Source organism: Tenrec ecaudatus, chromosome 1 (genome assembly GCF_050624435.1).
Source record: "Tenrec ecaudatus isolate mTenEca1 chromosome 1, mTenEca1.hap1, whole genome shotgun sequence".
Lineage (NCBI taxonomy): Eukaryota > Metazoa > Chordata > Mammalia > Afrosoricida > Tenrecidae > Tenrec > Tenrec ecaudatus.
Genome location: NC_134530.1, coordinates 168924276 through 168952044, shown reverse-complemented (window position 1 = coordinate 168952044; position 27769 = coordinate 168924276). Strand labels below are relative to the sequence as shown.

Genomic DNA, 27769 nt, shown 5'->3' with positions numbered 1-27769 from the left:
TTGTAGCTAAATCCAAATGTGAATATTTTCTAGTTATACTTTTCCTTTTTCTCCTCTCCCATCTCTGGTAACCCTAAAAAATGCACCTTCCTGTGTGTAAGCTTTCCTTTCTTTTTCATAATAGCAGGATTATGCAACATTTAACCTCTTAAAATTGACTTATTTCTCCCAGCAAAATCCTGTCCAGGTCCATGTGCATTGTTATGTGTTTCATGAATTCTTAATTATTCTTTAATATAGAATAGCATTCAATTTTGTATATATGCCAGTTTGTTTATACATTCATCTCTTGATGGGCACTTTTGTTGTTTCCATATATGCTACTTTGTAAAATTCTGTAATACACATGGTGTGCATATTATTTGTTCATGTCCTAGATCTTATTTCATTAGGATGCATAACTTGTAATGAGATTGCTGATTTAAATTCTATTTCTATTACCAACTTTTAAAGAATGTTAATAATTTTCCACAATGATTACCCCATCTTACAGCAATATGAAAGAGTTCCAATATCTCCATGCTTTTCCAGAATTTGTTTTCTGTGTCATTGAACTTTGCTATTATGTTGGAATGAGGTCTTAAATTATTGTTGTTTTGATTTGCATATCTCATATGTATCTCTTCAGAAGAATTTATATAGTTGAGTTATGGTATTGGGGGAAAATATTGAAAGCTCCATGGCCTACCAGAAGAACAAACAAACATTGGAAGAAGTACAGCCAGGATTCTCCTTAGAAATGAGGTTGGTGAGTCTTCATCTCATATACTTTAGACATGAGTGTTATCAGGAGAGATAAGTCCCTGGAAAAAGACATCATGCTTAGTAAAATAGAGGGTACTCAAAAAGAGGAAGACTTTAGAAAAACTGATTGCCACAATCAACTCAGCATTATAACAATGAGCAATTGTGAGAATGGCACCTGCCTGGTCCCTGTTTCATTGTTATACATAGAGTCAGGACAGCCCTCGTAGCAGCGAGAACGGGGACAGGAATGGTTAACATAGAGAAATCCTAATACCACTCACAGCAATCTATAGATATTATGTCATCCCAATCCAGACCCTGGAAACCTTTCTGAAGAAGATGGAAAGCCAATCACTAAATTTATATAGAAAGAAAAGGATCCCCAAATAAGCACAGCACCACGGAAGTTGAGCATGGTAGAAGTTCTCACACTTCTCAGTTTCAAATCCTCCTACCCCTCACTGCCACGATCAATGATGACTCGTAGCCTTGCTATTAGTCAAAGGGAAGTTCTATTTCTTCCCACATGTTTGCTGCGAGAAAACCTACTATACAGTCAGAGTCAGAAGAGCCAGGGACTGGTACGGTGACAGACACGTAGAACAATGAAACAATGGAGAATCCCAAAGTAAATCTACCTATCCACAGGGAATCTTCACAAAGGCTGAAATCCACTGAGTGGGAGAAAAGTTCTCTTTAACAAATAGTTCTGGCAAAATTTCATGAATTGGCAGAACGATGAAATAAAATCCACACCATCCACCACATACAACAACTAATTCAAGATGGGTCGAAAGACCCAAATATAAAACCTACAAAAATAAAGCTGATTTTATGCAAGTTTATATTACACTCATCCACTTGTGTAGGAATCTTTCAGTTGCTCAGAATAATGTTGTAGTTTTCTTAACAAAGGTATTTGTGTATCTTTCATTAAGTTGTTTTTACTAAACATTTTATATTTTTGGTCTCACTGCCATCAAGTCCAGTCCAACTCACAGTGACCCAATTGGACAATGTAGAATGGCCCCTGTGCGTTTCCAGGGCTGCAAACCTTTCAGGGAGAAGACATCTTCATCCTCCTCTCTTGGAGTGGCCGGTGGCTTTGCACTTCAGAGTTTTCTATTAGCAGACCAGCACTCCACTCACTACACCATGAGGGCTCCTGATCATTTTGGTGCATATTGTAAATCGTATGGTTTTCCTTATTTCCTTTTCAAAGTTCTCTCTCTCTCTCTCTCTGTCTCTCTCTCTCTCTCTCTCTCTCTCTCTCTCTCTCTCTCTCTCTCTCTCTCTCTCTCTCTCTCTCCCTGTCCTCTCTGTCTCTCTCTCTTTGTATAGCAGGATCTGTTTGACTTTAGTATTTGATCTTATACCTGACATTATTCTGAAACTTCCTATTAATTGTAGCGGTTTTCTTGCTGAATCACTGGGACTTTCTAGGTAATTTAACCCAAAAATCACTTCCATTGACTCTGTGGTGTGGTAGGTTATGCATCGGGCTGCCAATCTTAAGGTTAGCAGTTCAAAACCACTAGCCGCTCTTTAAGAGAAAGATAAGAATTACTATTCTCATAAAGAATTACCGTCTCAGAAATCCATAGGGGGCAACTATACTGTCTTAGAGGGTTGTGAGTATAAGATTATATCATTCATTAGTAGGAACAATTTTACTTTTTTACCAAATTCCTTTTCTTGTGTTATTCCTATGGCAGGGGTCGTTGTTTGGTACCATTGAATCGGTTTTGACTCATAGAAACCCTCTGCTAGATCCTGTGCCATACTTAAAGTTGTCCTTAATGTGTGAATCCATCTTGTCAAGGATTTGTCTGCCTCTTTCTTACTGCCAGATTACATGTAGGGCTCCTAACTGCAAGGCTCTCCGTTCTAAACCAACAGCCACTCCACAGGGAAAAAATAGGGCTTTCTATCCCTGTAAACACTTATAGTCTGAGAAACTCACAAGGGCAGTCCTTGTCTATCTCTGAGTCAGCATAGATTTGATGGAAGTGAGTTTTATACTTCACGAAGCCCAATGTATTCCTCCAGGGACTGTTCTCTCCTCCCAATATGTCCAAAGTACATGAAACAAGTCTCACCACCCTTACCTCTAAGGAACATTCTGGCAGAACTTCTTCTAAGACAAATTTGTTTGTTCTTATGGCAGTCATGGTAGTTTCTATATTCTTCACCAGCACAATAATTTAAATTCTTGTTTAGTCTTATTTATTCAATGTCCTAATTTCACATGCTTTTTAACACTTTAAATAGGTCTTGCAGACAAAGATATAAGTGACACTACCCTAAAGTAGAGATGTTGCTTTAACAAAATCCATAGATAGGTGAGTACATTCCCTATGGTTGAGAGCAGCTCTGATTAATTAATTTATCCTCCTCCTAATGCAGCAATCTGTCAATTCAAATACAGAATGGTCAATCAACTTTTATGTATTAGTAAGATATTTGTCAAACGACGCTATAGTCAATTTAATATATTGACTCTGAAAACTACATGGTTTTCCATAGCTAGTTTGGGGGAAAATTACGTGGTAAAATTTAATGACCCTTATTTCAGTGATACCTCTTTGTTTCAAGGGATTGCATAGTGATTAACCATTGGGCTGCAATCCTCATGGTCAGCAGTTCAAAACATCAGCAACTCCATGGGAGAAAGACTGGGCTTTCTATGACCATAAAGCGTTACCATCTCGGAAACTCACAGGGAGTCACTGTGAGTCAGCATTCACTAGATGACAATGCGTTTGGCTTTAACTGTCACCAGGACATTTCGGAGTTGTATTTATTTGTTGATCATGTGTTGGTTTGTTTTCCCCTGTTTTTAAAATATGCTTTTTGTCGTTGCACACAAGTGGGTGGGGCAGGTATGATTTCAGGAAGCTGTTTTTCTTTTTTTGGTAGCACTTTGCCATGCACCACCTTCCACAAGGTGGGTTGAGTAACCGGTGGGTATATGGTTTTGGGTATCAGTTTTCTGATCAGGAAGCTCTCTGTGTGGGGGGGGGGCATGTGTGGGTGTAGTTCATGTTCTACCATTGATCCAGTGGGGCAGGAATGTGTGCTGGTACTTACTAATTGATGGGGCAGTTGGTGATAGGTATGATAGCTGTGGATGCCTATAGGGAAAACCACATCTGCACACTTACTGGAGGAAAACAAAACTAGAAAAAGGAAGGAAATGAGAAAAATTGTGTACAAACGCGGGAAGAGGAGAAAGGGGATAAAATACTATAAAGCAATAAAAAAGAAAAAAGTTGGAATAGAAAAAGAAAAATACAAATAAACAGAGTGTTGCAGCAATAGTTACTGCGTTAGTCTGGGTAGACTAGAGAAACAAGTCCATGTATACACATATGTGTATAAGAAAGAGATTTATACACAAAAGCAATTGAACATTGAGAAAACATCCCAGCCAAGTCCAGATCAAGTCCATAAGTCCGATATTAGCCCATATGTCCAATAACAATTTTTAAAGTCCTCTTCAGGAAATGCATGCAATGATGCCGGATATAGAAGATCACAGGCCAGTGGGTAGAAAGTCTTTGGATTCAGTGGCATTGGAAACATCTTGGCACTGGCAGGGTTCTCTGCATGGCTTCTCAGCACCCAGGGCTGCATCAGGGTGGGTCCATGTGTCTTGTCAGCTGCTATGTCCCCCACGGTGTGGCAGAGAGAGGTGTCTCTGGCCTCCAAGGAGGAAGTAGCGGATTTCCCAGAATTCTCTGGATAAGACCATGCCCACACAGAGGCCTCATTTGCTATGATCTTATTGACAGCTAGACTCCACCCCTGCCCTCTTCATCCTCAAAATGACAAACAATTATGTATCTACCACAGTTACCTTGGGCCTCCAGCAACAGTTGCAGTAGGAGGCTCTCCCTTGATCTCCAGAATTAAGAGTGCATTTCTACCAGTGGGTCAGGTGCCTCGTACCTCATCCATGTGCACACACCTCTGACAGCAGTACCAGGAGTGAAAATCCTGCAGTCTAGGAGAATGGGACCTATCTATCACGCAGGCTTTGCAGGCCCTGAGCTGGGTCTGCTTGTGGCACAGTGCATTGGGTAGCTGCAAGTGGTGGGAAGCAGCTTGAATGAACTCAGCAAGGGAATGATAGTAGGGGGTTTCATTCCTAGGCATCAGGTTTACAGGGATGGGAAGGTCTCACTCATGAGGATGTGGTGAGAAAAGCAAGAGAAAGCACTTCTCTGGTAGCTACTTACTGGTATGCATGAGTGTACTTCTGGCAGGGTACAGATAATTAAACAACCCTTTCCCAAACTCAGGTAAATGGCAGTGAGAGTTTGCAGCACCAGGAATCTCCAACTGCCACCTTACATTTCCCTTCTATTTGTGGCCTCCACCCAAATGACTAGAGTTATTTCCACTAGTGAGTTATCTCTTCCCCCTTCGCTGGCTCTCCCCTGAAGTTGCCCTTGCTTCTAAATTTTTTACCCACTTTGCTGTACTTTCCTGTCTCAAATCCAGCTTGTATTCAGCTCCTCTTGTTTCACTCTGAATCTGCTCACACTGTGCCTCTGTCTCATGTCTAATAAGAATTGGTGCCCTGGAGCAGCAGATCCAGTTGACTAACTCCAAATTAGGGAGAAAGAGAGAGCTTTATTAGAAGTTGCCATGAGCAGGGAGACCAACAGCAATGCAGGATGTCTTGATGGACTCTCACGTGCTCTCAAAATGCACAGAGATACTGTTCTTTCATTTTGGAATTCATACCCTAGGAGAGTCGCATATAGATGTTTTATATTAACTCAGGTTTTAAAATAATTGTGATTATATAATTGCTGACTACGGGCAAGCAAAGAATACCGAGATTAGTACAGTTTTAGGATGTCTCTGTTGACTAACCAGATTATCTCTGAGCAATTCAGAGAAGCTAATAAATATTCCAAAGAGACTTAGGTGGGCGACCGGGAAAACAAGGCATAAATTAAGGTAAATATAGTAAGTGAAAAAATGTGTGAATTAAGCTAATGACAATCAGTATGTTATCTTATAGTCATTCCAATAGGGGTTTTGTGAAGTTGGCTTCCCACCCATGTGTTTTGCCTTCTGCATCTCTAAATGACAGAACTTGGAACTTTGTCGCTCTCTTCAGCTCCTGTTTTTGTTCTCCCTTGTCAATCTGTGTTCAATTCATTTATTTATCCTTTTATTTGATGCTCAGGGTCCCAGGATTATCATCTGTATGGGTTTCACTCATGCTTTAGGGGAACTGCTTAGCAGTGGTTCTCAACCTTCCTCATGCCACGACCCTTTAATACAATTCCTCATGTGGTGGTGACCCCCCAACCATAACATTATTTTCGTTGCTACTTCATCACTGTCATTTTGCTACTGTTATGAATTGGGTGACCCCTGTGAAAGGGCCGTTCAACCCCCAAAGGAGTCGTGACCCAGAGGTTGAGAACTGCTGGCTTAGAAGGATCAGGTGGAACATGTGAACAGGATGCCTTTTGTCTCTTGCTATTGTGATTTTAGATGTAAAATAAAAGCCTGGTTACTGAAGGAATAAGTTGCTTAATTGGACCGAATTTAAACTTAAAATCTCTGTCTCATAAAATTCTTGTATCTAAAATGCCAATAAAAACTACTTGAATCTCAAAAATAATCAAATTAAAGTGGATTTTCTGAGGGACTAGGCAGAATTCTAGAGGCTAGACTAAACTGTTGCCTTCCCCCCACCTTATGAGAAAACTCATGACAATGGTCTGTGGGGCCTCAAAGAAGGTGGAAAGGCTAATGACTAGCCGGGAACTTTCCGTCCTGTGCCTGGGTTAGTGACTGATGGAGCTGACGTTTATTCAATGTATAAAGAAACCCTGAGCTTGCATTTTCATTCTATTTCCTGTTCAAGATGGATTTGAAATTAATGAACTCTCACAACTGGTAATGGTGACCTCTGGGCTCCCCCCCCCTTTTTTTTTAAGACATATCCATTAGCTGGGAGCCCTGTTGGTATAGTGGTTACTTGTTGGCTGCAATCTGCATGGTCGATAGTTCAAAACCACCGGTGGCTCTGAGAGAGAACGACTGGATTTTCTATTCCAGTAAGCAGTTAAACTCTTGGAAACCCCAGAAATGGGCCACAATATATCAGCATTGATTTGATAGCAGTGAATTTGGTTTGGATTAGCTGGGAAAACAGAGGCAGTCGAATCGCCCAGCTGGGGAAGAAAGAAAAGCAAAAGATTATGTGCCTTTGTCAGGAAAACAAACTCAGTTGCTCTCCCGGAACAAGGAAGGTGGCCACAGGGAGAGCGGACAACGAGGACTGACCCACCTGCGCCCTGGGTCCTAGGGTCTCCTCTTCATCTTGGCATAAATCATTTTGGGGAGAATAGTGGGCCAGGAGGTCTAGAGAGAAAATGACTGCTGTCTTTGAAATAGATGCAATAAAGTATCTTATATGTAAAAAATAAAATACTCATAAGAAAGCATAACTTGAAACAGTCACTCTACAAAGGAAGACTCAGAGCAGGCTGAAAAACATATAAAATATGTTCAACATCATAGTAGATATTTCAAATTAAAAAAAATGAAACAAACCACTATAAGCCATGCAGAATAGCTACTATTAAAATATAGATAACATCAAATATTGAGATTTGAACAAATAAGAATTTTCCATTCTTTGCTAGTAGCAATTAAAAATGGTACAGCCACCTTGAAAGCTATCTAGCAGTTTTTATAAAGCTAAACATAGTCTCACCATATGATTCAGCTATTGTGCTTCTTCTACATATTGATCCAAATGAAATGAACACATGCTGCTGCGTTATAGAGTGCATATGAAGGTTCATAATAGTTTTATTCATAATTTCCCCAAATCAGAAACAACTAGTATGTTTCTTAATAGACAAATACAGATGGTATATATTTAGAATATGTTTCAGTAATAAATGAGCCATAAAATGACAAAAAGACATAGAGGAATATTAAATGAATATTGTGAAATGAAGAGACTGCAAAGTTTACCTACTGAGTGATACCTACTGAATGTCATTTTAGAAAAACAAAACTATAGAGAAAGTGAAGAAATTTGTAGTTGCCTATGATTCAGGCAAGGAGAATAATGGTGGGGAAAATCTGGATAGAATAAATAAAAGAATATTTAGGTTGGTGTAACTATTTAATGTAATGCTGTACTGGTTTATGCATTTATAAAAGCCTATATAACTGTATGACATAAATGATAAAAAACTTATGGAACTGCATGACAATATTTTACCTTTAATAAATTAATAAAATATTTAAAATGTATATTGCAGTCTGATAGACTTCTGTTGGCTGATCTTGTATCCTGCCACTATGTCATATTCCTCAATCACTTCCAGTACTCCTCTTGTAGAACTTTTGAGGTTTTCAATATATAAAATGATCATCTGCAAATAGTTTCACTTCTTTCCCCGGATGAATTCCTTTAATGTTTTTCCTTTGCCTTATCTTGTTAGCTAGGACTTCCAGTATGCTGTGGAATAAAAGATGTGACAAGGGCATTCCTTTTACAGTGGGAATGGTTTTGTCTGTTCTCCATTGACTACTACATTGGCTATTGGTTTTTCATATTATATTGAGGCTTGCATCATATTGAGGAAAGTTCCTTCCATTCCTATTTTGTTGAGTGTCTTAAACAGTAATGGGTGTTGGATGTTGTCTAATACCTTTTCTGCATCTACTGGTATTATTGTGTGGTTCTTACCCTTTTTCTTGTCAATGTGGCAAATAATGTTGATGGACTTTTAGGTGTTGAACCATCCTGGAATCACTGTAACGAATCCCACTTGGTCATGTTCAATTATTCATTTTATATACTTTTGTATTCTATTGACCAATATTTTATTAAGGATTTTTTCATCAATGTTCATTAAAGATATGGGTCTATAGTTTTCAGTTCTGTGAGATCCTTGCCCACTTTAGATATTAGTGTGATATCAGCTTCATAAAAAGAGTTTGGGAGTTTGTCATCCTTTTCTAGGCTCTGGAAGAGTTCATGTAGGATTTGTGTCAGTTCTTCCCTGAATGCTTGGTAGAATTCTCCTGTGAAGCCTTCAGGCCCAGAGGATTTTAGTTTGTAGTTCCTTGAAAATCTTATCTATTTATTCTATTGCTAATGATTTGTCGGAGTTCTTGACATCTATCTGGGGGTAATCTAGGGAGGGATTGTTTTTCCAAGTATTTTTCCATGTCTCCCAAGTTGTTGAATTCATTGGAGTACAGACCTTCATAGTACTGTGTAATTAACCTCTGAATTTCATTAGAGTCCCTTGTAATTGTCCTCAGTTAATCCCTCAACCTGGCTATTGATGATTCTTCCTTTCATTGGTTAGGTTTGCCAACAGTCTATCAATTCCCTTAATCCTCACAAAGAACCAGCTTTTTGCTGCATTGATTTTTTTTGCATTGTTTTCTTGTTTTCCCACTAGTTTATCTCTGCTTCAATATTTGTTTATTTTCTTTTGCTATTACTAGGATTATTCTGTTGACTCTCTAATTTCTGGAGCCTTTTTGGCAGTATCAATCATAAGTCTCTTCTTTGTTCATGGGTGCATTCATTGCTATCAAGCTTCCTCTGATAACTTTTTTTTTTGGTGTGTTTGGGTATGCTGGATTCTTATTCTCGTTGGTTTCTAAAAACTTCCTAATTTCATCAATGATCTAGGCCAGTACTCACTTTTACAGTAGGGAGTTATTCATCCGCCAATTATTTGCCCTTGTTTTCTTAATTGTCATTTTGTTGATTTCCAGCCTTATTGCTTAGTGGTCTGAGAGGGAAGTCTGAGTGATCTCTATGTGCTTGAATTTACTCAGGCTCAACTTGTGCCCCAGAATGTACTCTATCTTTGATTACGTGCTTGAAAAGAATGTGAATATTTTTCAATTTTGGTGAAGAGCTATAAAAATGTTCTTTAGGTCAAGTCGCCGCATTGTAGAGTTTAGTGCTGTTGCTTCCTTGTTAAGCTTCTTTCACTGTGCTCTATCTTTCTTGGAGAATGGTGTATTAAAGTCCCCACCTATGATTTTTGAGTCTTGTCTTTTCTTTTTCATCTTTTGTAGCATTTGATTAATATATTTTGCGGGTCTTTCATTTGGTGTATATATATTATGCTCACTGGCTCTTGGTCTACTGATCCCTTGATCATTATTTAATGCCCTCCTTATCTCTAGTTATGGCTTGCATCTTGAGAAGAGTTTCCAGAGAATAGCATTGAACCAATTTTCTTTGAATGGCCATTTGCTTGGTATATTTTTTGCCAACCTTTAATTCTCAGCCTATTTTTGTCTGTAGCTTGAGACGTGTCTCTTGTAGACAACAGATCTATGGGGGTATGTTTTCTAAGCTAGTTTGCTAGTCTCTTTTAATGGGTGAGTTCAGTCCATTGATATTCAGTCATTACATCCATATGTGAACTCTGTGATGTCATCTATGCCTTTTGTGTTGGGTATTTACCTATCTCCCTTCTTGTCATTATGTTCTGTGGGGGGGGGGGGTTGGGGATGGAGGGTTTGTTCTTACCTTCTTTTTACTGTTGAGATAATGTTATCTTGGGGGCTCTTTTTGATGTGTTGACCTCTGGGTAGAGTTACTATGTGTAGTGGTCTCCTATTTCTGCTCAATGCATATTGTACCTCTGACCAGAGAGGGGTGGAAGGATTTTTTTTTTTTGATAGCTGGGTTTCTTTTACCATATATTTTGAGATTTTCTTTTTCCAGGAAGACTCTCACATCTCTGTCTATCTTGATGGATAATTTAGCAGGGTAAAGGATTCTTTGTTTGGCATTCCCCCCTCCCCCCCACACACACACCTTTTTGAACTTGTCACTCCACTCTCTCCTCTTCTTCATGGTATCTACTGATAGGTCTGAGTATATTCTTTATTTCTCTGCCCCCTCTCTTTCTCTTTATTTCTGAGCATATTCTTATCTGAGTACTTTTACAGGTGACTGCGCCCCTCCCCCCCACCACCAGCTGCTCTTTTGATTTTCTCCTTTTCCTCAAAGTTGCCTATTTTAACTATTATGTGTTTAGGTGACTTCTTTTGGGATTCATTCTAACTGGTGTCCCCTCCGCTTCTTGAATGGTTGCCTGATTCTCATTCATCAAGCTGGGGAAGTTTTCTTCCAGAAATTCCCTCACTAATTTTGCAGTTGACTTCTTGGTTGTGTCTTGTTCTGGGAATCCAATTATTCTAATGTTGTTCCTCTTCATAGCATCACACATTTTTCTTAGGTTTTCTTCAGCTTTTTTGATTAACTTATTTGACTCTCCTTCCCATTTGTTGAAGTCTGCCTGGTTGACCTCGAGGTCACTGCTACGGTTATCTGCTTCTTCTTGTGTTGGTGACAACTGTTAGCTAATTTGCTTTTGTTATGTCATCCCTTAAAGTGTGTATTTCCCTTTGGTGTGTGGCCTTATCTCTTCTATCTTTTCATCCTTTTTTTGTATTGCTTCCCTCATATCTTATATGACTCCAAGTGGTATTCTGAAGATTTCTTTCTGTGGTAGATCAATGTCTGCTTCTTCTATGTATGTTGTTAGGTTCAGAACTCCCATTGACATTGCGTTTTGTTTCTCCTATTTTTTCATTGAGGATGTTAGACTGGTTGCTGTCTGCATGTCAACACCATTTTCCAGATTGTCCAAAAGCACTGGGCTCTCTCTTTGGGAGGCTCATAGGAATGCTTCTGAGGATGGCCTGCATATAACTGAGCTGTAGGGTTTGGATACTTTCCCTAGCCAACTGGTATTCTGTTATTTGGAGGGCAAGTTGGATGATCCTCTGAGGGGATGTTGGTCAGACAGTTCCGGGTCATGAAGGTAGTGCTGTGTCACTTGATCACATGGGAAATCACAACAGTGTGACCCACGACTACAGTGTGGAGCACCTTGAAAGGCATGCAGGTGTGCCTACTGTATCGTGGAGTGTTATGGAGGTTGGGTGGGGATGCCAGCTGTGGCATGGGGCACCGTGCAATGTAGGTGGGAATTTCCACAGCCACGTGGAGTGTCACAGAGTGCTGATGGGGCTATCCTGTGCAACGTGGAGTGATGTGGAGGTTAGGAGGAAGTTCCCCCAGCCGTGTCGATGGCTAGGCGGTGATCTTTATAGCAGAAGATTACCAGGTATTTCTCCTATGGACCAGCTGGGTAAATTCAAACTCTTAACCATTTAATTAGCATTGAGCTGTCAACCATTGCACCACTGGTACTCCAGAGTGAAATTGAAGAATTACACAGAAAAAAGAGCAAAGTTCTGAATGCATCCAGAGAAAATGATACAATAAACAACTCAAAACTACATTCAAGAGGCCAATGGAATTATACATGTACGTGCACACATACACAATCAACCAATCAATTTTAAAACCCCAAATATTTTAAACTAAAAGGTTTTCTGTGTATGGTTGGCAACAAAATTGGTTACTAATATAAAAGTTGATCAGAGGTTTTAAAATTCCACTTTACTGAGAATGCTTGTATATTGGCTGCAGAAATATTATTGGCATCTGATTTATGCATAATGACTGTGGTAATTACACAATCTGTTGTGTATTTCAGGATTAAGAGTGTATGTGTTTAATCAGGTGGCAGCTTGATGACCTCATTTGGAGGTGCAAAGTTGATAAATAGCTCACTGGAGGTAGGATGCAGGCTCACTCCCTGGGAGACATTACAGCTGACACGACACTTGAAGCTACGTTAGTGCCCTGAGCTGGAGAAGCCACACGGAGATGCCTGCCAGCGCTGATATGCTTACAACACTACTGGATCCAAAAGACTTCCCACCCATTGGCCTTTGATTTTCCTGCATTCAGTATTATTGAATGTGTTGCATGAGTTTGAAGAGGGCTTTATAGATTGGTATTAGACACATGGGCTAATATCGGACTTATAGACTTGATCTCGACTTGCCTGGGATCTTTTCCCAATGTTCAATTGCTCTTGTTTAAAAACTTCTTTTTTATACACATATGAATGTTCATGAATTTGTTTCTCTAGTGTACCTGGGACTAACACAATGACCTAGGACCCTCTTTGTCATCTATATAACTTGATATATTCTGCCTGTATCAAATAACCTTTTAAAAGTCATTCAAATTCTCAACTCCAAAGCATATACCCCAAAGTTATCAAAAAAAGTGCTATCATACTCTCATTAATATCATCCTGAAAATCTTTGCCAAAGCTATCATCATATATCAAAATAAACAAAGACCTCCAGATTTGCAAAGATATCCACCAAACACTTTTCTGTAAGTAATATTAAATAGAAAACAAATAAATCCATGAAAAACTGCACATAAAAATACAATAGACTAAGGATAAAAATGGGTGATTCATAATTTAAACTGACCAATAAAAATATAATAACATGACAAAGATCAACATATAACTCCCTCCCAGTGGGATGAACAATGGAAAAGTAGGTGAAGGGTGACAAAGACGATGAAAAATATCAAAATAATAATCTATAACTTATCAAGGGTTCATGAGGGATGGCGAGTGGGGGAGGGAGGGCAAAAATGAAGAGCTGATATTAAGGGCTCAAGTACAAAGAAAATGCTTTGAAAACAATGATGGCAGCATACGTGCAAATGTGCTTGACATAATGGATGAATGTATGAATTGTGATAACATATGTAAGAGACCCCAATAAAAGTATTTAATAAATAAATAAATAAGTTAGGTGAGAATTGGTGGTCAGTGATAAAATTCTCACTGTCCAAGGAGGATACTAGGCTTGATTTCTAGTTAATGTATGTAAAGTCCAGCCAACATCTGTCTGTCCAAAGAGGCTTGAGTGCCGCAATGATATTGAACATTGGCTAAATTTAGACTAAAATGGAGTACAAAAAAGGTCTAGTAAGTTGTGTCCTAAAAACAGCCGTGAAAATCTTATGAATAACAGTGGCCTACCACCAGTAATGTATATGAGTTATGACATTTTTAAACATATTTAAACAAATAGAACCAAAAGCCAAGTCCAAACCCACTGGCACAGTCATTTTTTACTTGTAGCAACCCTGAAAGACAGTCAAGAACGATGAAATCACTGATAATCCTGGTGAGGCCAAGTTGACCCGAAACCTAACTATCATAGGAACTTTGCTCTACTTTTTCATGGTGACTAACTTGATTAAAGAGACATTGGGCACATTTGGATAGGAAATCTCTCAAATAGAAAATTTTATTTTTTAAAAAAATCATCAATGTTAAAAATACAAACTGTAATTTTAATCGAAAATATAAAAAACTACTATCAATGAAAGCAAACTTGTTCACAATTTATATCTAAAAACTTTATAGATGATGTAGTCCCACTGCTTTATTATTGAAATGAAATCTCAACTTAAACAAAATCACTGTTAACATATTACTCATTGAGAAGGGAATTTGTTAAGTCAATTTGTGGATTTGCATTTGCGCTCTTTGATTCTTTATTTTTTTTCTGGTTTTTGGTGACCTAGAAAGAAACATAAAGAAAAGAGAATTTGAGCTCAGGAATGGAGATGAAATTAATTTTTCTCTTCTTCCTTACTGTGCGATCTTCCCATGAGCCACATCATCCACCTTTTCCTTCACCAGAGGCTGATCCTTCTGTCTTACCTCTGGCATTTAATGCATTATGTTTTTGGGTCACCCCTATATAGATGGTCCTCAATTTGAAAATATAGATCCTCAAGCCCATCATTGGCGCACTTCAACAGGGAAAGGGTTCCACAAACGAGGTGATGGAGAATAATAGGAGCATGCATAAATGGTGAATATTTACCTTACAGCTTCACTACTGCTTAGATCAGAACACACACACACACCAAACCCAGTGTCATCAAGTTGATTACGATTCATAGCAACCCTGTATGTAGTGTTTGAGGACAATAAATCTTAATGAAGAAGACAAAACTTTAGCTTTGTTTCCTGGAGCACCTGCTAGGTTTGAACCACCAACTTTGTACACTGTTCTCGTGGCAGTGTGGAGTAAGCAATACAAGGCTTACTCCACACTGCTGCTAGAACTCCTTGGATTGAAATACAGGGGTGATGAGTTAGGGTATCTGAGGAATGGAATGGTTTATGTGCATGTGTTGTGTGCCTGAACATGTCAGTTTTTCTATTTGAATCATTTGCATTTCAGTTTAGCTTCGAAAACTTTTATCAAGAAATCCATGGCAACATTTTGTGTCTTTGCATGATTCTTTGTTTAGTACATATGGCTGACAGGATGATATGCAGTCAATCATATCTTTCACTGATAAGCCAGAATGTATCTTTCACTAAAGGAGAGTATCTTTTTCTGTAAAGTGATGTTTGTTCAGGACTCTGGAGTACCTTCTTTCTTATGTGTCTGGAACAAACTCTATGAACAGTTTTTTAAAATTACATTTTGTTGCTTATTACATAAATGTTCCAGTTTTCTTCTATTCTCTGTTCATTTTTTAAAAAACAACTAGCATATAATTCACATACCATATCATTCAATAGTTCAATTATTTTAAGAAGGGTAGTACAATCATCACCAAAAGCAAGTTTAGAACATCTTCTTCTTTCTATTTTATTATTGCTGTTAGCTTTCCACCTCCAACCCCGACCCCAACCTCCCCTGCCATAATCCCAAGAAACCATTAATCTAGTTACTGTCTTTATTGACTTATCTCTCCTGGATTCCTTACAAGGGATACCATACAAACAAACAAACATAAAACCACCAACAACAAAGAAAACCTCAATAGGAAAGAAAGAAAATGTAAAAAACTAGAACAAATATAAGTGGGTCAAAAGGGAAATCTAATGATAAGATGTTAAATTTTAACCCAATGGCATCTGCACTAATCTATTTTCTCATGCATTCTGCATGATAGCAAGGCTATCCACATCCTTGAGCTATGGTCAGGGGGATTGACCCCAACTCTTGACAACTTCATGTGTGTTAGAATAGAACTATGGTCAATAGTATTTTCAGCTAATTATTCTTTTAGAGGTAAATTACTAGGCCTTTCTTTCCACATGCCTTTGGGGACTTCGAATCACCAATATTTTGTTCATCAATGAATAGGTTAACCATTTTCAATATGCAGAGTCCTGCAAAGAATTTTCTCCCACTTGTTGCTGTTGAGTTTATCTAACTCAAAGTGAACCTATATGACAGAGAAGAACTGTCCTTGTGGGTTTCCAAGATTGTAATGTTCATGGCAGTAAACTGCCTTATTTTTCTCCCTTGGTGCATCTGGTAGTTTCAAATGGTTGACTTTGCTGTTAGCAGCCCAACACTAACCCACCATGCCACCAGGACTCCCATGAAAGAAGTTTACACTATTAATCTTATGGATGAGATTTCAGAGTGAGAAAAAATTACTATGAATCCCAAAACTGTATCAGTAACTTCCATGAGATCTCAATAGTAATCCTAGCTTTTGTTTTAACAGCCGATGTTGTGACAACAAGAAAACAAACAAAAATGACCGAGAAGCGTCTCCTATTTGTTACTGAATTTTTCTATTGGGACTAACACTCCTTCAGGACAAACAAAAAATTATCCCCTTTCATGACTCCATCCTAATATATCTGGTCTTCTCATTAACCTGCCCCCAAATCTGGACTCTGGAGCCTAAAGCTAGGACATAAATCATTCTTTTACCGCTAACTAAGTGTGCCAAGGAGACGAAATCATTTATTATTTCTGAGCATCTGTATCTGTATCTATGACATTGGAATAATAATTGGATCCTCATAATTTTCTTTGGGATGCACCTATTGAGTTAGTATGTGTACAGCTCTTAGAAGGAATATAGTTACTAGTCCAGGGAGCGTGCTCAGTAAGTGTTTTCTATGAGTATAAATGTATTCTACTATATATTATTTATTTGTTGGAATTTCACCCAAATGCAAACATTTAACAACTAACGCTGAACTGGTAAACATGAATATTTGTTGCAAAATTACCTTTTTGGTATGTTTTTCAGATCTGTTCATCTCCAAATTAATGATTAAAAGTCTTGCATATCCTGTAAGTATCACATATTTAACCTATCCAAACAGATCATTCCTTGGACTATGGCCTTTCCTGCATTCTTAATTGTAGTGAAGAGCAGCAGCACCCTATCTGCAGGTGTCAGTGATTCCTGATGTTTGCCCATGTGCTGCCACCATCACCATCATTAGAAGAAAAAAGGTGAGGACCTAAGATGTAAAAAGTCTTTTTCTCCTTTTTAAATTAACCCAAGCCTTTCTAATCTGTCCCCTTTTTTATCTCAATATTTAAAAGATCTTTCTGTGTTGTCCTGGTAAACAGAATTTCCAATTTTAAACAAATTTCTGGACTGCAATATTTGCAGAATCTATTGATCTAAATTCTCCCACTGTAACTGATGTTTAATATGCTAAAGGTTTAGCAACTAGCCTAAATGATTCTGGAATGTTTACCAATACTTAATTCTGGCATTCTTAAATCTCTAGTTGGGAAATGTGGAGAATCCCTCTCACTACTATCTTTATATATATGGACACACACACACAATTTGCTGAAATAGCTAAGTGAAGAAGCATTCAATTTGTTACCATGTCTTCATTTCTGAAGAAAATATTATACAATCTGGCCCTTTTTATATCTTCTTTCCCCCTCTTTCCATATATACCTTTGCAGTTGTAAAGACCTCATTATGGTATTTTAATTTTTCTTTTTGTATTTGTGTGTATCATATCCTCTGTGTAGGATTCCTTGCAATGCATTTGCCTTGCAGAGAAAATTAGCACCTATCTTAGGTTGATTTCTCCTGGTGACCCAGGCACCCAAACGAAGCAATGTGTCTATAATACCACATGTAACTTCTGAATCAACCAAATCGAAGAAAAATCCCAGCCCAGCTCACTACCATTGAATCATTTTTTTTGACTCATAGCAATCTTACAGCATCAACTAAAACTGCTCCATAGGGTTTCTAAGTCTGTACATATTTATATGGTAGCCAATGTATCCTTTCTCCTGAAGGGTGGATGATGGGTTGAAAGCATCTTCAGGTTAGCAACCTAAATCTTATTCCACTGCCCTCTGATATACAGACTTCCCCATTTCAAAGAGAAACTTTAAACAAGTTTTGGAGCCTAGATTCAAATTAGCTCTGTCTTATTCCAAATCCTTGCTCTTGACTACTGTGTGACACGAATTCCCTTCAGCACTCATTTCCACAAGTAAACTATGCTAAAAAAAATCCTACATTTTCCCCTTAAAAATGAATGCCAGGACACTGATTTGATTTTCCCTCTACCATCTGTTGACTGAAAATGTAACACAATAGGAATATGTTCTCCCAAAGACTAAACCAAATTATTTCCCCTGTTGCCCAGTTAATGTTCTTCCATAGAGTCCTCACCTTAATTAAACTGTGGCTATCACATGCCAGTTTTGACTTGTGGTCAATTGTTTTTAGTTTAAAGCAGAAGAGTCGAAGTTTATCTCCTTCCTCGCATTTGAGGTTGTGCCATTTTCCACTTCCCACTACATCCATCTTTCCTGTAGCATCCTGGATTTCATAGATGGTGTTCTTTACATTAACTTTTTTCTGCAACAGAAATTAACACCCAGTTACTAAGAACACAGTGACTGCCATACGCATGAGAAAAATCCTCCTGGCAGAGTTAGTGTAAGATTTAAGACAGTAATGGCACAAATAGTTGTACAAGGAGCTGGACTAGGTCATCTCAAACATTTAAACTGTCTTTTAACACAGTCTGTTCTATGCATTTTTATGCCTGACATTAAAAAAAAAATTTATTTTCCTATTTTCACATGCTTCCATTTCTTAAGAAGCTGATATTGGCTTAAAACACCTGAATTTATGTAACTCTTGGGGAACACTTGGGCTTCTTTCCACAAGCATAAATGAGTAAACATCGGCAACAACTGCTCAATATTTAATAGGTTATGAGAAATATGTAGACAAGTAATTTTCTAAAAGTTACTAATTATTTCCCAGCTTCCATCCTTTACTCACTTTTCTCCCAAACCTTGCCCTCATTGACTCAGTTCACTCCACTCACACTTCAAACACTTCATAGTGTTTCACTAATCTTAGCTATTGTTTATACATATTATCATTGTATATGTACGTATTATCTCATATGGATTAATCTAGAAAGTAATGTAGGTAAAATTAAGGGCTATTATAAAAGAGGCATAATGGAGTTTGAAGGACCAATATAAGATGTCAGTTGAGTTCATGCCAATCTTAAAAATATAACAACCCAACTTATGTACTGAACTTGGGTGTGAATACAGCCGTAACTTTGTCTATGTACCTCCATTTTTTTTAACTAAGGAGGTTATATTATCTTAACTTCCAATATCATACAATTCAGTTTTTCTCAACTTAGTAATCTTTTCATGAACAAGAGCTAATCATGAATAAGAGAATGTCAATACTCTTTTTATGAAAAGTGAATAAATGAATAAGAAAGAGGCGAGTGCAGTGAATGGTTAGATCATATCCCTAACTATTCAATGTATTTGCATTGCTGGGATATCAGCCACTATAGTTATTACTGTAATAACATATCACAAACAAACTTCAAACATGATAGATCAATTAATTTTTAAAAACAAATTAATCAAACTGTGAACTGAAACTATTATTTATATCATTTGGATGGAATTAAAACTCATGAAATAATTGGCAAATGACAAGATCTTAGTAAATATTCTGAAAAGTATTTGGTTTCCGATGTTCAGTCAGTAGGCAAAATTCTACTCAACTAGTCAAGGCATTTAATTTTAGACATTGGCAGAGAAAACTTAAAAAAAAATAAAGTAAGGAATTACCTTATGCAATGTGAAAAATCCATACACAAATGTTCCTGATGCTCGCTTTTGAAGATCATCAATCTTGGGAGTTTCTTTTGCTCTTTTGATAATTCTCATAGAGACGTCAAGTTTTTGATCTGGATCAGCTTCACATACGGAGGACATGTCATTTATTTCAATTAATCCTTTGTATTTTATGTAATCTGTTATGACAAGGATCTTCTTTGGAGTGAACTTCTTCTTTAGATTGACATTGAAAACTTTCACGTGGAAGAACGTATTCTCTGTAACCACAGTAGCATGAAACATCCTGTGTTTACCCTTTGGTGGAGACACATATGTAAATGGTGGTGTTGCTTTCAGGACCTTAACTACTATTGGGTCTTTTTGCAGAACACTTCTTTTGGGAGCTGCTTGGGTGTGGGTCTGCTCTCCTTGGTTCTGGATTTGAGAAACACAACAGTGTAAACTTATCAATTTAAGCATGAAATACAGAATCATATTCATTTGAGAGAAAAATCAATGGCAGCATTGGGACTCAACAACAGATCTTTTGATAGAGGGCTAGACTAGAGGAGGATTCATAAAACTCCAGTGTAATTTAGCTAGAAAAATTAAAGTAGAGAACAGGTGTTAGAAAACCCTCATTTAAATGGAATGAACTTTTAGAAGTAAATTATAATCTTTAGTTACAGAAACCTAGTGTGCTACATGATCAGAATATTAACCTAAATAATTATTCCAAATTGCAGGGATTGATATAAATTCCAATATACTCCATAATAATTTAAATGGCAAGTAATACTCAAGTAATATTGAAAATTAAGAATGTTGACTACTAAAAACACCAAACCAAATGGTGACGGTCATCACTACTATGCCAGGAATATTTTAGAAATATGGCATAGGAGGTTAGATGAGTGGTCTGCCCTTGAGTGGTTTTACAGGAGAAGGCAGTTAGCTTTCATAAAGATTTACCACCTCAGAGACTCTGGAGAAATTCTACTTATCCTCTGGGGTCACTATGAGTCAGAATTGCCTCAATGGCAGTGAATTGGGTTCGGGTTCATGTTGAATTAAGAAAATACACTGTAGAATATTGATATTGTATGACACCACTTTGAGAAAGGTGCCATTCTACTTATGAAGAGAAGACCTTAAAAATGCAAGAGAATAATTGGTAGTATCTGGATGGCAAAGTTTCAAACAATTTAAAGTTTTCTTGCTTGCTTGGTTATAAATATTTTTCAGTTTTAAAAATAATCATGTTTTAGTTGTGTAGAGGGAATGGCAAGGAGAGAAAAAGAGAGAGAGGGAGAAAAGAGATACTGTTTTTAGTTTTCCTTTTATGAGACAGAATGTTTTATAATCAGTATGTTGCCAGAAGAGGGGGAAAAATGGAAAAAGAGAGGAAAATCCCAAGTTACCTGTGTAGAATAAGGATTCTTGAAATTGTTGCATGTTATTAGACTGACACTGGTGGGACGGATCTTAAAAGACCAGACATCCACTAATGGCCATCATAAAACAAACTAAGTGTAAACATGAATAGAAGTGTACAATGTCTCCCCTCCTCTCATTTCTAAATCTTTATGTATGATCTTGTATGATTTTTGTATAGTATATTTTGGCTAACTCTTCATCTTCTCACCCTCTTCTCTCTTCTTCTATTGTTTGGTTGTTTGCCCTGTAAGTCTCAATAAAGATGTTACTTGCTTTACTGGATTAGATGACCTGCAGGTTTTCCTTCATTAGCTATACGGATTCGTATTTTGTTACTTTGTGTTCAATATTCCATGCTGTAAATATATTTATTGAAAATATATTTATGAGGCTGGCACTAAAATAGATGATTTTGGTTCACAAGGCTAACGGGTTAACTAAAACTTAAAGTTTAGAATCAAGAGTGCCAGCAGGTGAGAAGATAAACATTTATTAACTTTAGTTTTCTTAAGTTGTAAACAGCAAAACACAAGGTCCTTCTGATGTGAACACCATGAGGATTTTATGTAGTCTTAGCGGGATCTCAGGAAGGATTCCCTGAAGGTGTATGTAAATATTGGAATTTCAAAGGTAAATACATAATAATAATAATAGTAACAACAAAATTGAAACCCACTGTCATCAGGTTGATTCTGACTCACAGGAAACCGATATAGGGCTTCTATAATCGCAAAGCTTTAGAAGATTGGTCAATCTCATCTTTCTCTTGCAGAGTGGCTTGTAGAGTTGAATAAAAGCCCAACACTCAATTCCAATGTATTACAGGTTTGGTAAAATTAAGGAATTTCTAGGTAGGTGAAACATGGTATGTAAAATTCTGAGAACATGGTGTGTTGAAGCAATGCTAATGGATTAGTGAGCAAAGGGAACAAGTCTATTCCTAGACCGGAGGAATAGACAAAAATGATTTCTGCTGTGTTCACCCGGGCTACTGGGGGTGTTGTACTTCTACTCCTCTCCGTAAGAAACACAAAAGAGTAAACTTTTGGAACTCAGAAATAGGGTTGGCTCCATCAAATATCCATTGTGACAATAAAAGCTTACAAGGGAGTCAATTCTCAAGTGTACATTTGATTTACTGATAAATTACTGGAGCTGTTTTTAGGTAGTACATGAGATTAGAATGGCGAGGTTTGAGTCCTAATATTTTTATTGATGAACATGGAAAAAAGGAGGAACAGGAAGTAAGTACCTCAGTAAAGGAAGTGGAAGATGGAGTTGATGATGAGATTTGGGGACATAGGGTTTGATTCATGCTTGAGGATGTGCCTGCTTCCGAAGGACAAGGAGGTTGACTCTGCTCCTGGGAAGCCTTTTTCTTGGTTACAGGCTTCTTATTGGCTGTGATTTTTCTTTTCTGAAAGTAGATATTTTACCCCCATATTAATGGTTTTCAGAATTAAGTGAACAACAGCATTTTATTATTATTATTATGCAGCAAGTTCTATATGAAGGGACGTTTGGAAATAGCAAAGATTCTCATGCCATAACCTGAAGAGAGGGCCAGTTAATAAGAGTTTGGCACACATAGTTGCTTAAACAAACAAACAAACAAACAAACCCCTCTAAAAACAACAAATTATTTACCTACTCAGCCTTATGATGGAATTGGAAGAGCATAGGACATGGTATTTATGAAATCAAGATTTGGAAAGTATAAAAATTGATTTTTCCCCCAACCTAAATGGTAACCTACATTTTCTTCCATAATGAAATGGTGATATCAAGAATTTTGTCCCAGAAATTTCCATCCAATTTGTTATAGTATGTAGCTCATCGCATACCACCAAGGGAGATGATTAATAGGTACTCATTGTGATAAATATGAAATGTGTTGGAAGGCTAATGCAGAAGTAAATGCCTAACTAGGAAGGATGAGTGTAAGGGTCATAGAAGATTTTTCCCTATGAGAGGGTTAGCCAATCCTCTTCCCCAGGCTTACCTGGCCTTGTCCTGTAGTGCTCGTGGGGGTTGCACACCCTGCTTTATCCTGCTTGTTCTTTTTCATGGGAGTTTCTTTCCTGTTTTCGATTCTCCTTGCTATTGATGCCGAAAGAAGAAGACATAATAAACCTAGAGGAACTTGTACAAGGCAGTTGAAGCAGTTTCAATACTATTTCTTCCCAACTCTTTGTTCTGTCCACATCTATTTTATTAGCAGAGATGAGTCACAAGCTGGGCAATAAGAATAACTCAAGCACAGGACCACCTTGTGTTTCCTTTACATCCCTGTACCATGAGCACAGCCATCCCATTATCTGGAATGTCAAGCACCTCAATAAACCCCTTTCCTGACACTCTTTTCTGATCCCATTCTTTAAAAAAAAATCTAGCCTTCTTGATGCTGATTGGTTTATAATTTTTGACAGAAGACATAATGTAAAGAAAATTATATGAAATATGATTTGATTTGTGTTGTTACACAATAGTAATAGTGGTCCTTGATCTTTGAAAATATTTTATTTGGGCCCAGTGATTTTACATAAGTTCCAAGTCATCTTTTTACTATAGAGGATAATAATGATGGAAATAAATAGTCTTACTAGAGCAAATGCAGTAATTTTTACAGCTCATATTCTTAAATGATGCCCAGTTTTTCTAATTTTGCTTTGAAATTTTCTAACTTTTTAAATGATAATTTCAACCTTTTTCATATCTCTCTCTTTTGCTCTTTACCCAAACCTCAAACAGACCCTCCCAAATACATTACACCTCATTACAGGAATGGAGAAGATGTAAACTGGTTGACATCTGAGGTTCTGTCCATATCAAGTCTAACTTGGGAAAGGAATTCCTTAGTTATGACCAAGAGAAGGTTCCATTTAAGTTTGTAGTGAGGGTACGGTGGGTTGGATAGAGGGTTCTCCCCTATTACCTTTTAACTTTGCCGCTTTAAGACTTTTCACAATATCTTTATCGAGATCTTTGATGTCTTTGAATATCTCTATTAGTTTATCCACACTGGCAGCACCTCTATATTTTTCTTCCATCAAGTCGGCAATCTTAATTCTATCATAGTCTTCTTGCATTTTTTTTGTCAATTCCAAATCATGTGCCAATAAAGACTTAACTATGTTAAAGCGGTAGTCAGTGAGGGGTTCTAGTCCCTTCAGTAGAACAATTTTCTTGTATTCGCTTCCCATCTTTCAAGTTATTGCTGAACCTACAAAAAAAATGATACACAATGGTACACATTTACAGAGTTTAAAGAACCTCATATGCCTATAGAGTGAGCGGTCTATGACAACATGTTGTCAATGGATTTATGTGACCAAAAGAAGATATGTAAACATCAAAGTTCTATGAAACTTTCTCTGTTAGTGACAGAAATCGAAATGAGCCATTAAAGTTTGTGATAGAAGATCTAGAAGTAGTTGTGGTCATATTTAGACTATGGATTATGTAGTCTCTGGCTCCTTTTCTCATTCTCTGTTAAGTCTGAGCTGAACCTTGAGTATCTGCTTGATGGCCTGAGTATCCCTATATCTATGAGGAATAAAATGACCTACCTGGAAAATGAGCAAATGGACTGGAATTTGTCATTTTGTATTAAAATTCTATGGTCCTGCAGTTTCATGCTGGAGAACAGACCCTTGGAGACGTTTCTCTTCCCTGAGATATTCTTATTAACGTCCCCTCTCCCTGAAACACATTCTGTGTTCTTAGCTGTAAATGTGCACATGTCACTGTCATTTTTCTGGACTTCTGCTTATCACTTAATGTGGAATTTAATGACTTATTTTGCATTGATTGTTTTAACAAACACTTTCCTCCTTCTAGACTCCCTTTTCCACCACTCACCCGACAGATTGTCATAGTGTGGCGGCTTGCTATTACAGTGATGCCGTTGACTATCTCACCCATATTTCAAATACCAGCCCAGGTACTATGAGAGACAGAGTTAAATAGAAATCCCAACTTAAACCGGGCTAGGAAGAAGGGACTGATCACTTCTAAAAATTTAGAATATTATGAATGGCAGTGGGTATGGTTTGAGGTTGTGGCACAGGATGGGCCCCTCAGTTTGGAACGCACTCAAAATACAAGTAGGGAAGAGTTGATCCCTCCAAGTAGACATAGCTTTACTGATGGAGATGGAATATTTGGGGCCTTTATTTGTTAATGGGGCATGACTCAAAATAGGAAGAAACATTTGCAAACATTCCTTAATCATTGCAACATAAAACATATGAATCTAGAAAAATTAGAAGTTGTGCAACATGGAATGGGATGCATAAAATCAAAATTCTAGATATTAAGGGAGGTGAAGTAGACTAGCATTAGCTCTTTTGAGTCAGAAAATCATACAGATTCCAATACTGGTGATGGAAATTGAGTAAGAATTACATGTATTTGTGCTGCTGTTTTGGGGTGCCATCGAGTTGGCTTCAGTCCATAGCAACCCTGTGTCCAGCAGAATGAAAGTCTACACGGCCCTGTGTCTTCCTCACAACGGTCCCTATGCCTAAGCCCATTGACACAGCCACTGTGTCAATTTAGAACTGCAACCAACCAAGGATTTTGTAATGCGTGGATCCACAATCAATGCTTATGGAAGCAGCGTAAAGAGTTCAAAAGATGTATTGCATTAGGTAAATCTGCTGCATAAGATGTCTTTAGAGTATTGAAAATAAAAGATATTACTTTGAGGACTAAGGTGCACCTGACAGAAGCTATAGCATTATCCATTGCATCATATGCACATGAAAGTTGGGCAGTGACTATGAAAGATCATAGGAAAAAATGATGCATTTAAATTGTGGTGCTGGAGTAGAATATTGAAATTGCCCACAACTGCTAAAAGCACAAACTGTTCTGTGTTGGGGGAATTAGGGCTAGAGCTTTCCTTAGAGTTTGGGGTGGCAAGACTTCCTCTTGCATACTTTGGGCACATTGTCAGGGAGACCAGATCCTGGAGCAGGGCAGCAAAACAGAGGATGCCCCTCGACAGGATGGATTGACACTATGTTAATCATTAACAAGAAACTTTCAAGTTTTATCCTGGAAGGACAACATTATGAGAGTAATGACATGATATTAAAGACAACATAGAAAAACCAAAAGATAATTCAAAAGACATGAAGGGAAGAAATCATAAATAAACACAGAGGTCAGAAAAGACTCTGAAACCCGCTCTTTAAAGTCAAATAGCTAAAGTGAAAGGAAGAAATGTTGAACAATCTGAACAGTAACTTTCAAAGGAAAGCTCCATACGACATAGTAAAGTATAATGAATTGTATCAAAACCCGGAGTTAGGGGAAAATATGAAAGAACACTGTGGACATTTTTTCCAGCTGAAAGAATTGACAGAAAATCTTTTCACTACATGGAGAAGCTGATTTGGGAAACCCAGGTTCAGGATTGGAAGAAGACTCAACTAACCTATGATATGCAGACCACAATAATATCTTGCTTGCTGAAAATGGAAGGCACTTGAAGCCCTTCCTGCTGCAGATGACAGATAAGGTCCTTCAGTGGGGACTGCACCTCTTAGCCAGTCAGTAAGCAACAGCACAATCCACAGTCAATACACTGACATTGTCCAGGACTTCATGCTACTCGGATTCACGGTCGTTGCCCCAGGGGACTGCTGACTGAAGAGCATGGAGTGTGTTGCATTGGGCAGATCAGGCTCAAAAGATCTCTTTAAAGGGTTCAAAAGCAAAGATGTCACTTTGAAGAGGAAAGATGCGTCTGATGCAAGTTATGGTGTTTTTAATCACCCCATAAGCATGCACAGCTGGGCAGTGAAGTCAGAGACCGATGAAAAATCAGTCTCTTAGAATTATGGTGTTGGAGGGGAATGTTAAAGGAATTATTTTCTTTCTTTTTTTTATCATGGTTTAAAAGTTCTTGAATAAGTTGTGTTGTTGTTTACTACTCTTATTTTTCTATTTATTGCATCTTAGGTTTTACACATTTACAGACGATGTTGCTTATACAGTCACCTTGACTTTGCTAATGTCACCCATGCTTCCTGGAAAGCCATTTCCACCTTTCTTCTAACTCGTATGCAACCTTTCTTCTAACTCGTATGAAACTGTTAAAGCTCTTGCATTTCCAAATCCAAAACACTCTATAAATGAAAATTTGTGTCTGATGGTGCCCGGCTGTCAAAAGATACAGCATCTGGTGTCTTAAAGGCTTGAAGGTAAACAAGCGGCCATCTAGCTCAGAAGCAACAAAGCCCACATGGAAGAAGCACACCAGCCTGTGCGATCACGAGGTGTTGAAGGGATCAGGTATCAGGCATCATCAGAACAAAAAATCTTACCATAGTGAATGGCGGGGGAGTGTGTAGTGGAGACCCACAGCTCATTTGTAGGTCACTGGACATCCCTTACAGAAGGGTCTTGGGGAGGAAACAAACCAGTCAGGGTGCACTGTAGCAACGATGAAAAATACAACTTTCCTCTAGTTCCTAAATGCTTCCTCCCCCTGGGAGGGCATAGGGAGGGTGGGTAGGAAAGGGGGAACTGATTTCAAAAATCTACACGTGACCTCCTCCCTTGGGGACAGAGAACAAAATAAGTGGGTGAAGGGAGACGTGGAACAGAGCAAGATATGACAAAATAATAATTTATAAATTATCAAGAGTTCATGAGGGATGGGGTAAAAATGAGGACCTGATTGATGCCAGGGGCTTAAGCGGAGAGCAAATGTTTTGAAAATGATGAGAGCAAC

At 37.9% G+C, this 27769-nt stretch overlaps 1 protein-coding gene across 1 annotated transcript in view; it reads right to left on the bottom strand.

Annotated features, from left to right (window-relative positions):
* Positions 1-24227, bottom strand: part of LOC142438340 (myeloid cell nuclear differentiation antigen-like) — a 113747-nt gene extending 89520 nt beyond the window's left edge. Inside the window, 5 exon segments of the mRNA XM_075540781.1 lie at positions 18154-18343; positions 19600-20022; positions 22277-22441; positions 23027-23124; positions 23960-24227. Coding sequence (XP_075396896.1) covers positions 18154-18343; positions 19600-20022; positions 22277-22441; positions 23027-23124; positions 23960-24227 — 1144 coding nt within the window.
* Positions 24228-27769: the final 3542 nt, after the last annotated feature.